Source organism: Gracilinanus agilis, chromosome 4, assembly GCF_016433145.1.
Source record: "Gracilinanus agilis isolate LMUSP501 chromosome 4, AgileGrace, whole genome shotgun sequence".
Lineage (NCBI taxonomy): Eukaryota > Metazoa > Chordata > Mammalia > Didelphimorphia > Didelphidae > Gracilinanus > Gracilinanus agilis.
In genome coordinates, this window is record NC_058133.1 from 330,625,429 (window position 1) to 330,641,679 (window position 16,251).

General features: G+C 39.0%; 1 protein-coding gene across 1 annotated transcript in view; it reads left to right on the top strand.

The window, feature by feature from the left end:
• Positions 1-16,251, top strand: part of C4H6orf163 (chromosome 4 C6orf163 homolog) — a 36,849-nt gene that overhangs the window by 12,202 nt on the left and 8,396 nt on the right. The window contains exons 2-3 of the mRNA XM_044674358.1: positions 6,554-6,648; positions 11,919-12,026. Coding sequence (XP_044530293.1) covers positions 6,554-6,648; positions 11,919-12,026 — 203 coding nt within the window. The remainder of the gene's footprint in view (positions 1-6,553; positions 6,649-11,918; positions 12,027-16,251) is intronic.

A 16,251-nucleotide genomic window follows, 5' to 3' on the forward strand; every position in this document is an offset into this window, starting at 1 on the left:
AATCTCAGTTTTGAACTCTTCCATAGCTTGTGAGGAGTTTTCCTTATTTGAGGAGGGTCCGGATGCTTGTTTGTTCTCCTCCTCTGTTTGCTCGGTTGTCTGGATTTTCTCTGTGTAAAAGCTGTCGAGTGTTAAAGACTTCTTCTTTTTGTTATTATTCTTTCTCTTCTGAACCTCCTGATGCTGAGTAGCCATCATTAGCTCAGCAGCTTCTCAGCTTTATCCTCGGGCTCAGTGTCTGTTCCAAATCTATTGGCTCCTGAGGTCTGAATTCTGGTTTTTTCCAAGGTCAAGCCCCCTGGTGGGCCCTCTTGCTTGATCCTCTGCTGGAGGTTTCTTTACAAGTCTCAGGGCGCTGCTTCCACAGTCGTATACCCGTCTGCACTGGTTCCCCACTTAGGCTTTAGTTCTGCCTCCACCCACGCCTCTGCTCAGCCGGCACTCTCTGCGCCCAGCGTCCTGCTCCGGCGTGCGGTCAGATTTCGCGTGCTTTTTTTGACTTAATGGGGTCCTAAGTCTTGCTGCTCTCAGGAACAGGTCCCGGAGCTGCTGATGACTCGATGGGTGCCCCAAACTTGCCCTATTTCTTTTTAGCTGGGTTCGGAGCTATAGGTGAGTGTGGAGGGGGTGGGGGTGGGGCGGTTGCTCAGCCCGCGATTGAATGAGAGCCCTTTGTAGCTTGGAAATGCCTCGATTCCACGTACCTTCCACGCTGTGCCCTGTTGTGGGGTTCCTCCGTTCGTCTGGACTTGTTTTTATGTCCCCTTGAGGAGTTTTGTGTGTTTCGGTCAGGAGAGGTTAAGAGCTGCTCTTACTCTGCCGCCATCTTAACCCGGAAACTCGCTACATTGTTTTTGTTTGTACAAAAGCTTTTTAGTTTGATATAATCAAAATCATTTATTTTACATTTTGTAATTTTCTCTAACTCTTGCTTGGTTTTAAAATCTTTCCTTTCCCAGAGATCTGACAAGTAACTATTCTATGTTCACTTAACTTATTTATAGTTTCCCTCTTTATATTCAAGTCATTCACCCATTCTGAATTTATCTTGGTTGTAGGGTGTGAGATGTTGCTCTAAACCTAATCTCTGCCATATTGTTTTCCAAATTTACTAAGCACTTTTAAAACAAATATTGTCTCATTTTTTCACTATTATTATCCTCCAACAGTTTGAGAATCATTAGTCTACACAATAGTCCCCATGAGTGGTTTGGCCCCTACAAAGATGTTCATCATAGCTACCTACTATGAGGTTGAACTTTCTGGTAAGGGAAAGGAAAGGGGCACTGAAGAATTTATGCTTGAAGACCTTCAGTGAAAGGGAACTCAACCTCCTCCAGACGCAGCTCATTCCACTCATGGATACCTCTGATAATTAGGGAGACTTTCCTAACACCAAATTTAAATCTGCCTCTCAGTCATTCCCATTACCCTGAGAAAACAAGCCTGGCTTGCTCACCTCTTACAGAAATCCTGACTGAGCTTGATAATAGCTTGGGTAATAATGTTTTTTAGGTGAGGAAGAAACTGAGGTGGTTTTTTTTTGTTGTTGTTGTTGTTTTGTTTTTAAACCCTTACCTTCTGTCTTGGAGTCAAAACTGTGTATATCAAGTGACTTGCCCAGGGTCACACAGCTGGGAAGTGTCTGAGGCCAGATTTGAACCTAGGATCTCCCATCTCTAGGCCTGGCTCTCAATCCACTGAGCTATCCAGCTGCCCCCAAAACTGAGGGTTCTTACTGTGGTGTCAGGGAATTCAATTGAGTCTTTTGAGGTGCCAGGAACCTCTGTTTAGTTAGGGGCAAGAACCCCATGTGTAAAATCCTATCCAGCCAAATACCTCAGTTGTAGAGATGTTGAGGAAGCAGAGAATATCCATACAATCGGAAGATCATGATAGCCTGGTATAAGAATTAAATTTTAATGGTTGATTAAAATATATGGAAATTATAAATAATATGGTAGTTGCCAATTCAAAGTTGAAATGACCTTTAATAGCTTTTATTTACAAAAGAGGTGGAAAGAGTGAAAGTAGAGAAATACAAAAGGGTAGAGAAGACATTAGCCTATCTCACTAAATATTGCCTTGGTGTTTGGCTCAACCAGGATTTGTTAACCTTCAACCAGAATTAAACTCTCTCCAGAAGACAGGAAAGGGAAAGCCAGCTATCCACTCACCCAAGTTCCCTCCAAGAGGCAGGTCAAGACAATGACTCAAGCTGAAGGTGATTCCTGAGGCTGACTTTCTTCCTTAAGCTGCCCCTCTTCTTGAAGCTGACTTCCCTCTTGAAATCCAATTCCTTTTTGAAGCCAACTTTCTTCTTGGAGTTGACTCTCCTAGCCCCAGAAATACAGGACCTTTTATAGTGCTTCTTGTCTTCCAAATTGTCTAGCACTAGCCATGGGTCAGTGTTTGTGGGAACCAGTTCTCACCTTCTGGAGGAGTGAATACTCATCAAAAGGGCTCACAGATTCCTGGTTGATTCTGAGGGTGTGAATTCACTAAGTGGTTTGTGAGCTCCTCCACCTATTTCAAGCTTGTGTTGATTTAGTCAAAAGGTAGACAAAGGAGAGTTAATCCTGCCTTCACAATCTAGTGAGTTACTTATTAGTGTTAACTAAAGTGTTAGCTCCAACTAGGCAAAGAGAATAAAGGATTCCCTTTCACAAGTGTAAACTCAAAGAGAACAAAGAATTCCCTTTTACACTGGGCATACCATGAATTTAAGATGTGGGCTTTAGCTAAGTAAGCCTTTAGATGCTAATCTTCATCTGTAAGCTCAAGACATCTCAGTAAAAGTATCAGGCCTATTGGGTAAATGACCATACTTTTGTATTATACTTTAGAAGAAAGTTGAAAAGTTTATTATTACAGTGCATGTGGTATGCATTTTGTAATTGCTATATATGTTATCAGGGGCAGCTAGGTGATATAGTGGATCGAGTACTGAGCCTGGGAGTCAGAAAGACCTGAGTTCAATTATAACCTCAGACACTTATTAGCTGTGTGACTCTGGGCAAGTTACTTAACTGTGTTTGCCTCAGTTTCCTCATCTGTAAAAATGAGCTGGAGAAGGCAATAGCAAACCATTCTAGTATCTTTGCCATGAAAATCCCCCAAAAAGGAATCATGAAGAATTGGATACAACTGAAAAACAACTAAATGACAACATATATGGTATTATGTGTTGTAGATATGTTTCATATTTATAATGTAGTTATATTCTTTTTTTGATGCTTTTGCCATATTAAGTATAATTTATGTGTCCAAAGTATGTTTCTATATGTGATCTAGGGATCTGATCATTGAATGCAATCCTGTTGTATAATTTACCCTAATTAACATGCAGTAGTGCTGCTATTGATTCTGTATTGTTATTGATGATAGGCTATTATCGATGCTATGTATGTGCTATATGTTATAGCTTGTGTTGTGTATTATATTGGTTGCATTCACTAATGCTAACTGCTTGTAATTCTAGTATGAACATTGTGCAATGCAATGGAGATAATCACTTAGGACTATTTTATTATTGACATTCTGTTTGTGATAGTTGTTATTCAAGTGAGCCCCATGGAAGTTGCAGGGATTGTAAAGGTTTCATGGAGGGAAAAGACCAATCCCCTCCCAATTCTCTCCAAGAGGAGTAGATGAGAAGGAGGGGGACAAGCCTTTGAATACTGGCATGTCCATCAAGTTTCACTTACCTAGGGAGAATGCAAAAAGGCCAAAAAGACCTGGAGATAGAAATGATTGTAGGATGGTGGACTTTGCTAATCTGGGAGGAATAAAAGGTAAAAGTGAGGAATCTGGAGTGTACGAGGAGTCTGTCTTCATGACTGGGCCTTCACTTGAGACTCTACTATTCCATGTGAACAAAAAGGCAATAGTGAGAAGCAATGAATCTTATATATAGACACTCCTGAAAGTGATCAGAAGGCAGAATCTTCATTCTTTCAGTGACATAACAGCAAACAAGGAAAAAACCAAGCAAGGAGATATCCTAGTTCTTGGTTTTCCCAACTGACTGGGAATTGACCCTTAAGGAGGCCCTTAAGTAGAAGAGCCTTAGGGGAAGATTGCTAGTTCTGAGTGAGAGTACCCCAACCATGTTCCTGAAACTCCTGGATTTAGGGCTGCCTAGGTTTGAAGGAATCCATAGCCACATGAACTGTATGCTATTTTAACATTAATTTAATATTTTAATTAATATTTATTTTCAAGATATTTGATTTCTTCCTTTTGAAAGATTCTAAGGTTATGAGTAAAGAACTTAGAGATTAAACTGAATAAAGAATTTAGAGATTTACCATGCTTTTGTGATTGAATGCTATGCCAGTGTGATCCCATATAAAGTACAACACAAAAGGAAGAGGGTGAAGTTTTTCCAGCAGGTAGGGGCTAAAATAAGAATCCAATTGGATAAATCCACATAACCCATACCCAGAGTCTAATGAAAAGAGCACTTCCACCCACAAAAGAGCCAGAACTATAGAGATAGTCAGCTCTCTGAGAATTGTAGAGTTTACCATTTTTCCAAAGTACCAACTAGTATTAGATGGAGCATCTAATTGATGGTGTGAGCATGAGACTACCAGTTTTGGGTACTTATTATCAATTAGGGCTGTAGGTCCTTTGGTAGTTAAATATAAAATGAAAAGTTGGGCTATAGGACAGCTAAGTGACTCCATGAATAGAGCACCAGATGTGGAGATAGGGGTTCCTGAGTTCAAATGTGACCTCTGACACTTCTGAGCTCTGTGTCACTTAATCCCAGTTATCTATCCCTTACTGCTCTTCTGCCTTGGATCCAATACTCAGAATTGATTCTAAGATAGAAGGTAAGGGTTAGAAAAAATGTTGAGTTAGGTAATCTGTAATGGTCTCAGCTACTTTAAATTCTGTGATTTTATAACAATAAGTGGCACAGGAATTCAGAAAAGGTATAAAGAAAAGCACTATGTGCTTTGTCATGAAGTTAATTACCTCTATAATAGACATTTAGCATTTCAGAATGTAAAGGATTAAATCATTCCTAGTGGCTCCTGGACCACTTTGAGTCTGATATGAGGGGAAGTGCCTATAAAGGAAAACAATCTGGGGCTGAGAGTCAAGATCCAATTCTGCCACTAACTAGTCACATAGTCCTACCCAAGCACAAAAAGTTCACCTTTAGGGTACAGTGGATAAAGTGCTGGGCCTGGACTCAGGAAGACCCAAGTTCAAATCCAACCTAAGCTGCAACTCACTTAACCCTGCTTATCTTGGGTTCCTCAACTGCAAAATGAACTGAAGAAGGAAATGGTAAACCACTCTAGTGGTTTGCCAAGAAAATCCCAAATGGGGTCATGACAATCATACTGAACACCACTACCACCCAAACACTGGAACTTTTTGGATTTTAGATACTTGTAAAATACAATATATGTATATTATATTTTTATTTATATTTAAATATATTTATATTATATATAAGTATAATAATGTTCACCTCATAAGATTTCTATGAATATGAGATGAGACCATGGGTGTGAAAATGCCTTATAAGGTTAGAATTACTCCTCAAATATAAAGTAGTAGTACTACTACTACTATTAGTTCTAGTAATACTATTACTATTTTCTACTCTACCCTACAACTGAAAGCATTTAATTCATAAGAGCACATATGAGGAAACTCCCAGTATGAGAATTCCCTATACTGATGCAAATCTGCAGCTATATAATTTGTAGGTTGGTGACTTGGCTGTGATATTGAGAGGTTAAGTAACTTACCGAGTTATATAGCTTGTATCAGAAGGAACACTGAACTCAGATCTTCTTGACTTCAAAATCATGGCATACCACCTCTCATTCCTTTTAGTTGTATCCCTGAAATGGATTGTCATGAAATTTTCTTCAAAAAATGGACTAACTGGATTTATTCATCCATTTGCCAGGCACTTATTGAGCACCATCTATGTGTAAAGTGTGGAGATCTCTTTATCATCTCTGATAATCTGATGACAGTTTAGTTGATAAGGAAATAAGGACAGGACAAGGGAAATGTCTTTTACTTCATGCTTCCAGCTCTGGCTCCAGGAGCATGGAGTTTATTATATATGTTTCAAGACTCATTTCACACAAAAGAACCCCCCCCCCACCGAAACTTTGCAGATGCGCAGAAGTTAAAACACAAAACATTGGCTTCAGAATAGACCAAGGCCAAGGCTGAATTTTTACTAGGTCCTTATCAGAAAGCCAAGTTGGGGAGTATCTTGGCCTTAGCTATAACAGGCAGCAGCATTCCTTGCTGTGTTAACAATGTTAACCCTTTAAATTCCGGTTTGATAGGAACTTAAAGCTTTTCAGTAAGGCCATAATACTTTTCAAGAAGAAATCACAAGGATCACAAAAGGGGTCAAAAGAGGAGTCTCAGATTTTTATCTATTCTCTTATTGGCTTCCCACAGTAAAGCATTGTGATAGGTTCTGGGTATGAAGTAGAAAGGTGGATCAAAGATAAATAAAAGAGTCATCTATAGATGCTCACTATCATTTTCATTCATCATGCAGATTATGGCATCAAGATTCATCAAAAGGAAGAAAAAAGACAAATTCTTAAAATGGAAGAATTACTTAAAATAGCACAGGATGAAGTATGGGCAAAGGTAAAAGATATTGAAACCTATTAAAAATTGTTATTTATAAAGTCTTACCCAAGGACTGGGGTTTTGTCTTTTATGTTACTATAAAATATCCTATATAATTCTGGAAAAGGCATTTGATCTAAGTCATCTCTGCATGTGTGTGTAAAGAAAAAAATATCACAAGGGGCACAAATATTCTGATTAGTTTGGGCTTCTTTTTGCGAACTTCTCCTAATTCTCCATGCCTACATAGGGACTTGGGCCCATGTGGCTATGGATTTACATTTCATTCTGGTGGGAATCATGGAGCTATACCAAGCAATTTGGAGCCCTCCACCCCAAACCTTGATAATCATCTTTTAAAAAATGGCTAGAGGGGGCAGCTGGGTAGCTCAGTGGAGTGAGAGTCAGGCCTAGAGACAGGAGGTCCTAGGTTCAAACCCGGCCTCAGCCACTTCCCAGCTGTGTGACCCTGGGCAAGTCACTTGACCCCCATTGCTCACCCTTACCACTCTTCCACCTATGAGACAATACACTGAAGTACAAGGGTTTAAAAAAAAAATGGCTAGACCATTCTAGAGATACTCCGTTGTTCCTGAAAGTTTTCCCTTCCCACTTCAATTATGTTGATTTGGAGTTGCACAAGTGACTCACTGAATGGTTGTAGAGAAGATCAGACAGACAGGTTTGAGATAGTATCATAGATCTCTGGATTTGGTATCAGGAAGATCCAGATTCAAATCCCTGCCTCAGCTTCTCAATAACATTGTTATCCTGGGCAAATTTGTTCCTCTCTCTCTCTCTCTCTCAGCCTTTGTTCCCTCATCTATAAAATGGGGGTTATGATAACACTGAAATGAGGATAATGAAAGCACCTGCACTGAGTTGTGAAGATCAAATGAAATAATATATGTAATGTGTTTTTTGAATCTTAAAGTGCTATGTAATTTCTGGTTATTATTATTATTATTCTAAAGCACATCATAAAGAAGGGTGATATTATAAAAAGATATAGGCACAAATATTCTTTGAATTCTTCATCTATAAGATGGAAACAAGAAGAAACATTAAAATGGACAGGTAGCCTCTGTATAAGGAAGGAGAAGATTTGAGCATATGAGCAGGATCTGCAGTGGAGATGCAGATGCAGGGAAAAAATTCTAGAATGTGGGAGTGGAAGAGGGGAGATGGTTACTGAGTTGGGAGCTGAGTCTTTTCTCTGGGTTTGACCTGAAGACTGGCTACTTTCCTTTGGCTATTTCTACCTTGTCTTTCCCATCTGCCTGCTTCCCTGTTGACTGGTTGATACATTTACTGAGCTTCCTGGTGTGATCCCGAACCATCTGGGTCATCTGTCTGTAAGAATTAGGTTTGGGATCCTTCTGGATCCACCTCTTCCTGGGCCCTGTCCTGCCTAATTGCCAAAGCTCACTTCCTCTATTACCATCAAAAAGGGGGGTTTGGGGTTAGTGTAGGTTTATCTATATTAGGGACTGGGTCTTTAGACAGATAAGTAAGGATCAGAGTAGCCCAATTTCTGTGAAGAATCTCAGTGATGAGACATATAGATTTGGGGGGTGGGTTTAGTTAGTTGTTATTAGTTTAGGATTATCCAAATTCCCTTTTCACCTTCCCTTGTTATAATAAACCAAACATCCCTCTTATATATTGATCTGTGTTTGTTACCTCTGCCTGGACTGGGTCTGTTAGCCTGTCACCCCACAGTCAACCTACCTACACTGGTTCTGTTGGCCTTCCCAAACAGTTTAATCTTCTGATACTGGCCTAATTAAACATCTAATCCCATTCCCAAAACCCACTGACATTACACCTCCAATGTAGGAAATACAATAATAGCTAGAATTTAGATAATGCTTTAGGGTTTGCAAAAAGCTTTATAGACATTTTATCCTTGCTTTTGGAAGGTAGGTGCTATTATTATCCCCATTTTACAGATGAGGAAACTGAAGCCTACAAAGGTTAAATAACTTGCCTAAGGTCACATAGTAAATGTTTGAGGCTACATTTGTACTCTAGACTCCCTAACTCCAGACCCAACACTACCCATTGCACCACTCTGATACATGACATTTATTCAGCCTAACCTCTCACATCTTGAACAAGTCTTTGCACCACTCAGCATCCCCTAAGAAGATGAGTTGCAGAATGGTTGCCAATATACTTTGGTGTAAAGGAAGTTTCTACAGTAGGAAGCTTCTACACTATATAGGATTGACCTGAGGATAGAGGGTTCCATAAAGGAATTATCAGTAGACAAAAGTAATCATAGAGTTGAGATCGGGAAGGACCATTGAGGTTCTATAGTCCAACCCTAAGTAAAGAAGGCTCAGTTTGGGTATGGGTGAACATATTTCCCTATGGGAAATATATGGACCAGGCTGAAGGCCATGCTGATCTCCTGGTAAATATAATTTTGAGTCAGTCAATCATAAGGTGCTATGCTTCTAGATATATTTGTCGGTTAGATGTTTGTGTGACAAAGTAGTGGAATGGAATGATTTTTACTAGTTAACATATTTTGATCATTTAGGATGAATTTTGGAATTGACAGAAATTGAGTGTAAGCATCAATAAATAACAACTGATATTTATATAATACTCTAATATTCATAAAGTTCTTAATTTATATTATCTCATTTGAGGCTCACAATAGCCCTTTAAGTTAATAACAACAATAAGTAATAGTAACAACATTTTATATAGCACTTTAAGATTCACAAAACACTTTACAAATACTATTTCATTGGATCTTCTTAACAACCCTATGAGGCAGGTGTTATTATTATCCCCATTTTATAGATGCAGACACTGAGGCAGACAGAGATTAAGTGACTTACCTATGGTCACACGAGAAATAAGATGCAACAGTAGAATTTAAATCTAGATCTTCCTAAGTTTAAATCCATCACTTTACCCACTATACACACAAGTATTGCCATTCTCATTTTATACCCAAGTAAACTGAAGCTGAGAGAAGAGATTAAGTGAGTTGCTCAGGGTCATTTACTATCAGAGGCAGGATTTGAACCGAGTTCTCCCTAACCTCAAGTCTAGAACTCTATCTGATATGCTGTACTGCCTCATAATATACAAGTTGTTGAGTGGTTCTGTAATTCACAGGAGAGTATTTTCAAGATAAAGTAGCCATCACTGCATTTGTTGGTTATATTTAGGAACATCTTTATTCAGTCATTTCAGTTGTGTCCAAAAGTCTTAGTACAATTTTTAAACTATTTAATAGCTAATCAAGCTATTGATTTGATATTTATTTAATAGTTTAATAAACCAATCCAATCAAATAGACAGGGCATGTGGTCACTTAGAAAGAAACTGGATCAGGAGACAGGTCACCTGGTTTCTAGGTCTATATCTAATCCTTTTGAGTAGGGAGATGTTGGATAAATTATTTCATTTTCCAGGGTCTCAGTTTTCCCTTCTGTAAAATAAGAAGGTTGGGATAGAGTCCCTTTCAAATGTAGCAATCTGTAATTTTAATTTATTTTTATGATATGCAATGGAGTACATACTATGCTGTAAAAAGACATATGGTTACCATTTGAGGATTTAACAAAATCCTCAGCCTGAAGTTTTAAGGTATTGATGCTGATGCATGTAATTTTTAGTTTTCAGGAGGAAGTATAAGCTCCCCCTGTTTTTAAACCTAACCTTTTGTCTTAGAATCATCACTAAGTATTTGTTCTAAGGCAGAAGAGTATTAAGGGCTGGGCAATTGGGGTTCAGTGACTTGCCTAGGAGAGCACAGCTCTGAAGTGTCTGAGGTCAAATTTGAACTCAGGATCTCCTGTCTCCAGACCTGGCATTCTATCCACTGAGCCACCTAGCTACCCGTATAAAATTGACTTTTAAGGTTTACTCTCTTACCTTTTGCCATAAGGTTCCAGTGGATCCTCTTTCGGCCTTTAATAACCAGAGTTTATGGAGGTGAGGGAGCCTTGATACAGAATAGAAGAAATGACCAGGACCAGTATTCAACCAATTAATCCACAGGCATTTATCAGGCTTACCCCTCTGTGTCAGACTTAGAACTAGGCAATAGAGAACAAAGACAAAAAATTGAAACTATTCCTGAAACAATCTCAGGGAGTTCACATTAGATCAAGGGTTATAATGCCCAACTATTTATGGAAGGGCTGGTACCCCCTGGTCTAGAAAGAGCCTGTCACCTTCCCTCAAACCCATGAATAAATTGTCTCCTGAGGGATGGCTTTTCTTAGAAGAGAGAAGTAAATATTGCTATCTAAATTATAATTTAACAAAAGAACTAGCCCTTTGGGAATCAGGTGCCCAGTAGAAGAAATTAAGGCCACTGAGGAAGAAATATCTAGTAGAACTTAGAAAATCAGACATAAGGGAAGCAGTGATAAAGATAGTTGACAATTTTAGTAAGGACATATCCATGTTATGATATGATGAAATGGTAAGCAAACAGGATTTGGATTTTAAGGAACTGGGTTTGAAGCCCAATTCTGATACTGACTTCTTAACCTTGAACCCAAAGTGATTCTCTGGGCCTAGGTTTTTTTTTAATCTGTAGAGTAAGAGCATTGAATCAGATTAATCTTTTAAGGTCCTTCTCATTTCTACTTCCTTGGATCCAGCATGGTAGAATGGAAAGAATCCCATATTTGTAGTGGGAGGATCTAGATTCAAATTCTGATGCTATTTTCAACTTCTAAGACTTTGTATAACTTGCCACTTTGAAATCAGTTTCCTCATCTGTAAAATGGGGGAGTTGACTGATTTTCAAAGTCCCTTCTAGCTCTAAACCCATGATCTTATGACTTATGATGTTTTGGGGAACCCACATCAAACAGAATAAGGAAGTTTTATACTGAGAAGAATTGGCTGAAGAAACTGGACAGCTTCTCCATTCTTCTTCTTGGCCAGGCTGTTCCTGTCATGGAATGTGTTTTGAGAATAGACTGGTTTTCCAACTGATTTAAAATATCAGCCTAAGAGACAGCTTCTCTCAGGGGAGCAGGCTGGATGCAAAGTAAGTCACTAGGGGGAGATAGAGTCCACAAAGTAAGTGGGTGTGCAGTTTTCTCTGCTAGCTGTCAAAATCCTCCCAAGCAAGATTTGCTGTCCCACTCCCCAGGATAATGACAAATTGATTTTGCCACCTCTCGGAATAAAGTAATGAATTTTTTAATATAGATCTTCTCTCTCTCTCTCTCTCTCTCTCTCTCTCTCTCTCTCTCTCTCTCTCTCTCTCTCTCTCTCTCTCTTTCTCTCTCCCTCTTTTAAAGGCTGAGACTATGACAGATGAGGCTGTGAAAAAAGCAATCAAGAAAGTCAAAGCAAAACATCTGGAAGAAATAGAAGCTTTAAAGGAAGAACATGAGCAAATACTGAAGGTTTGGACTGATTTGTTAGGTATACTTGTAAATTCACTTAAGGCAGTGGAGGAAATATCTAGCTAGTGGAATGAAACAATTATACAGAAGATTGAGTCAGTGTTTCTCAGAGAAAGGGTGGGGAGGAGGGATGATGGGATCATAAAAGGTTCAAAGGGGGGATAGTAAGAATAGGGAGAATGAAGGGAAGAATCTTTTTGAGTCCAATAGAGCAAACATCTAGGCAATGATGGGAAGAGCATATCTACCTCTGAGGCTCTCTGGGAAGAGCATATCTACCTCTGAGGCTCTCTCCTTGCTTTTCCCTTTGAGGTAGGTTGCCATGCTGAAAGGGAAGCTGAAACTATAGAGCTCCACAGAGTAGGCATGACAAATTTCAGGCCAATGAAGAAATAGCTTAAGCATATTTTCCTGTGGAGACAATCCAGGTCCCACAAAGGATGTCAACTTCTCAAACCCCTTCCTCAACTAAGAGTTCCAAAGGTGAGATTGGCAGACTTACTAGGAAGAAGCCCAGACTAGTAGTTTAACTGATCACCTATGGCTCCAGAAAATGTGCTCTGAGAAATCAACTGCAAATCAACCTGATAAGGTCTCATTTCTCAGACATATAAAGAATTAAGTCAAATTTATAAGAATAACAAATCATTCCCCAATTAACAAATCATCAAAGGATATGAATAGGCAGTTTCAGATGAAGAAGTCAAAACTATCATTAACCATATTAAAAATGTTCTAGGGCAGCTGGGTAGCTCAGTGGAGTGAGAGTCAGGCCTAGAGGCAGGAGGTCCTAGGTTCAAACCCAGCCTCAGCCACTTCCCAGCTGTGTGACCCTGGGCAAGTCACTTGACCCCCATTGCCCACCCTTACCAATCTTCCACCTATGAGACAATACACCGAAGTACAAGGGTTTAAAAAAAAATGTTCTAAATCTTTCTTAATTTGATAAATGAAAATTAAAAAAACTTTGAGGTGTCACTTCACACCTATCAGATTGGCCAATATGACAGTGAAGGATAATTATAAATATTGCAGGGGATGTGGGAAAATTGGGACACTAATAATGCATTGCCGATTGGGTTGTGAACTGATCTAAACATTCTGGAGGGCAATTTGTAATTTTGCCCAAAGGGCTATAATACAGTTCAGGCCCTTTGATCCAGCAATACCATTACTAGGTCTGTATCCCAAAGAGATAGAAGAAATGAGAAAGGAACTGTTTCTATAAAAATATTTATAGCTGCTCTTTTTGTGGTGACAAAGAATTAGAAACCAAAGGGATGTCCTTCCATTGGGGAATGGTTGAACAAATTGTGGTATATGATGGTGATGGAATCCTAATATGCTATAAGGAATAATGAGCTCGGGGATTTTTGAAAGAGCTGATGAACTGATGAACTGATACAGAGTGAAATGAGCAGAACCAGGGAAACACTGTACATAATAACAGCAATATTGTGGGATGATCAAATGTGATAGACTAGGCTACTGACAGCAATACAATGATCCAGAACAATTCTGAGGGACTTATGAAAAAGAAGCTATCCATCTCTAAAGAAAGAACTTTTGGAGTAGGAATGCAAATGAAAGCATATGATTTATCACTTGTTTCTTTGGTTATATGTTTCGAGGTATTGGTTGCCACTTTGGTTTTCTGTCTAGGAGAGACTGATGCTTAAAATAGTAATACTAATAATGTAATGATAGCTAGACATATAAAGCCCTTTAAGGTTTACATAGCCTTTTATATATGTTATCTCATTTGATTCTCACAACCACCTTGAAAGGTAAATGCTATTATCATGCCCCATTTCATAGATGAGAAAGCTGAGGCTGAGAATGATTAAGTGACTTGCCCATATTCACTCAACCTATATTTGAGTCCATGGAAGTAGTTGGGGGAAATTGGACTCTAATTTACTTTGGAAATGTAATATTATGGGCTTATGGCTGTTTTTCAAAAGACAAAAGGAGACCCAGAGTAGTAAGGACAGGGAACAGAATTTCAGTGTCAACTGGGGCAAAGGGAAGTGGGGAAGAAGGGGTATTGCTTTAGACCTTGTTACCAGAAAGCAAGTAGTTCTATAAAAGAGTGATTGGAATGGTGAGAAACTGGGAAGAAGAGAGGGTAGGCACTGATTTCTTTCATATCTTCTCAAATGTATATTGGGGGGGGGCAGCTGGGTAGCTCAGTGGATTGAGAGTCAGGCCTAGAGATGGGAGGTCCTAGGTTCAAATCTGGCCTCAGACACTTCCCAGATGTGTGACCCTGGACAAGTCACTTGACTCCCATTGCCCACCCTTACCACTCTTCCACCAAGGAGCCAATACACAGAAAGTTAAGGGTTTAAAAAATATATATATTGGATCCAGTCTGATAATCTCAAATTGTCACAAGTCTTGACAGTCCTCAAAGCATTGAAGGAGAGAAGAAGGGCAGATACTAGATTTTCCTTTGCCATTTTGCTTATTCAACATCATATAGGCTGGGCTATCCTAGAGCTTGAAGAAGCTACAAAGAAAAGAAAGACTTTGTTCTTTTTTTAAAAAGTGATTATATTTGCAAAGAAGCAGGTGGTATGGTGGGAAGAATTCTGCACTTGGAATTAGAAGACCTGACCTAGTTCTATTAGAAAGCCAGTCTGATGCATCTTTGCTATGCATCCATGAGCAAATCTCTTGAAATTTAATTCCACCATCTACAAAATGGGAATAGTAAGAGCTGTCACACTACCTCAAAAGGGCATTGTTAGGAATTTGTTTGTAAAGTGCTAATTAAATGAGAAATTCAATGGGAGAGTAATAAAGTGTGAATACATGAGAAATGAATCTTGCAACTACAGAGTTTTTTGCATGACAACATACATAGACTTGAGGGCTGAACATTTTTCAGACTAATTTTTGTCTCAATAGCTGTTTGGCTTTAATTTTTGTTTTTGCTTACTCTTTTTACATTAATAGTATTTTTTTCTCCATTTTACCTTTGGGCCACTACTCCAATATGTTTCACTATCAAGCATCAACAATGGAATTATTTTCCAATACTGACTCATAAAAGCATAAAGTAGTGAAAAGAATAACTTCAGCTGGGAATAATTTAATGGGTATATAGTCTCATGCTTGCTTTTTGGCCTTCTGGCTTTGGGGGCATGTGACTTAAGCATTCAATACCTCCATTTCCAAATCTACAAAGTGGGGATACTTAACCAACCTAAAGGACAAATGACATACCAGATGTGAGAGGTTTGGGAGTGGTTCTGTAATTCACAGAAGAGTATTTTCAAGATAAAGTAGCCATCACTACATGTATTGATTATATTTAAGAACACCTTTGTGTTTCAGTCATTTCAGTAACATCTGACTCTTTGTGATCCCATTTCCACTTCTTGGCTGGGATACTGAAATGGTTTGCCATTTCCTTCTCCAGCTCATATTGCAGATGAGGACACTGAGGCAAATGAGGTTAAGTGACTTGTCTAGGTTCACACAACTAGTAAGTGCCAGACTAGATTTGAACTCAGGAAGCTGAGTTTTCCTCACTTCAGGCCTGGCATTCTATCTACTATGCCACTTAGCTGCCTTCAGTATTATCTGGATGAGTTCAGACCAGGGGTTGCTTTTGCCTTGGGAACAATGGGAACTATGACCAATCTAAGCTCAACCTCTATCATGTAATAACTCAATCCAGGGGTGGCTCAGTAGTTTGAGAGCCAGGACTAGTGGCAGGAGGTTCTGGGTTCAAATGTGGCCTCAGACCCTGGGCAAGTCACTTAACCCCTATTGCCTAGCCCTTACTGCTCTTCTACCTTGGAACCAATACACAGTATTGATTCTAAAACAGAGGGTAAAAAAAATAATAACTCAATCCATTAAGACCCAAGACTTGTTCATATGTTAGGAGGCCAAACTCTATTCTCTAGATATTAAAGGTGCTTATGACTCTTAATTACCTGTTTTCCCTTACCTTTACGCACATCTTTAGTGCCTAGATGTCTTTTGTAAGTCCTGGGGTTTGTCTCATATAATAGTGAGCATTCATATAGTGCCTTCTCTATGGCAGCATTGTGCTAAGTGATATATATACACATATATATGTATATATATAAATTTGATCTTCATTATAATCCTGTGAGAGGTGGGTGCTATAATTATCCTCCATTTTGTAGTTGAGGAAATGGAGGTCAACTGAAGTTAAATGACTTGCCGTAAGTGTAACAGCTGGTAA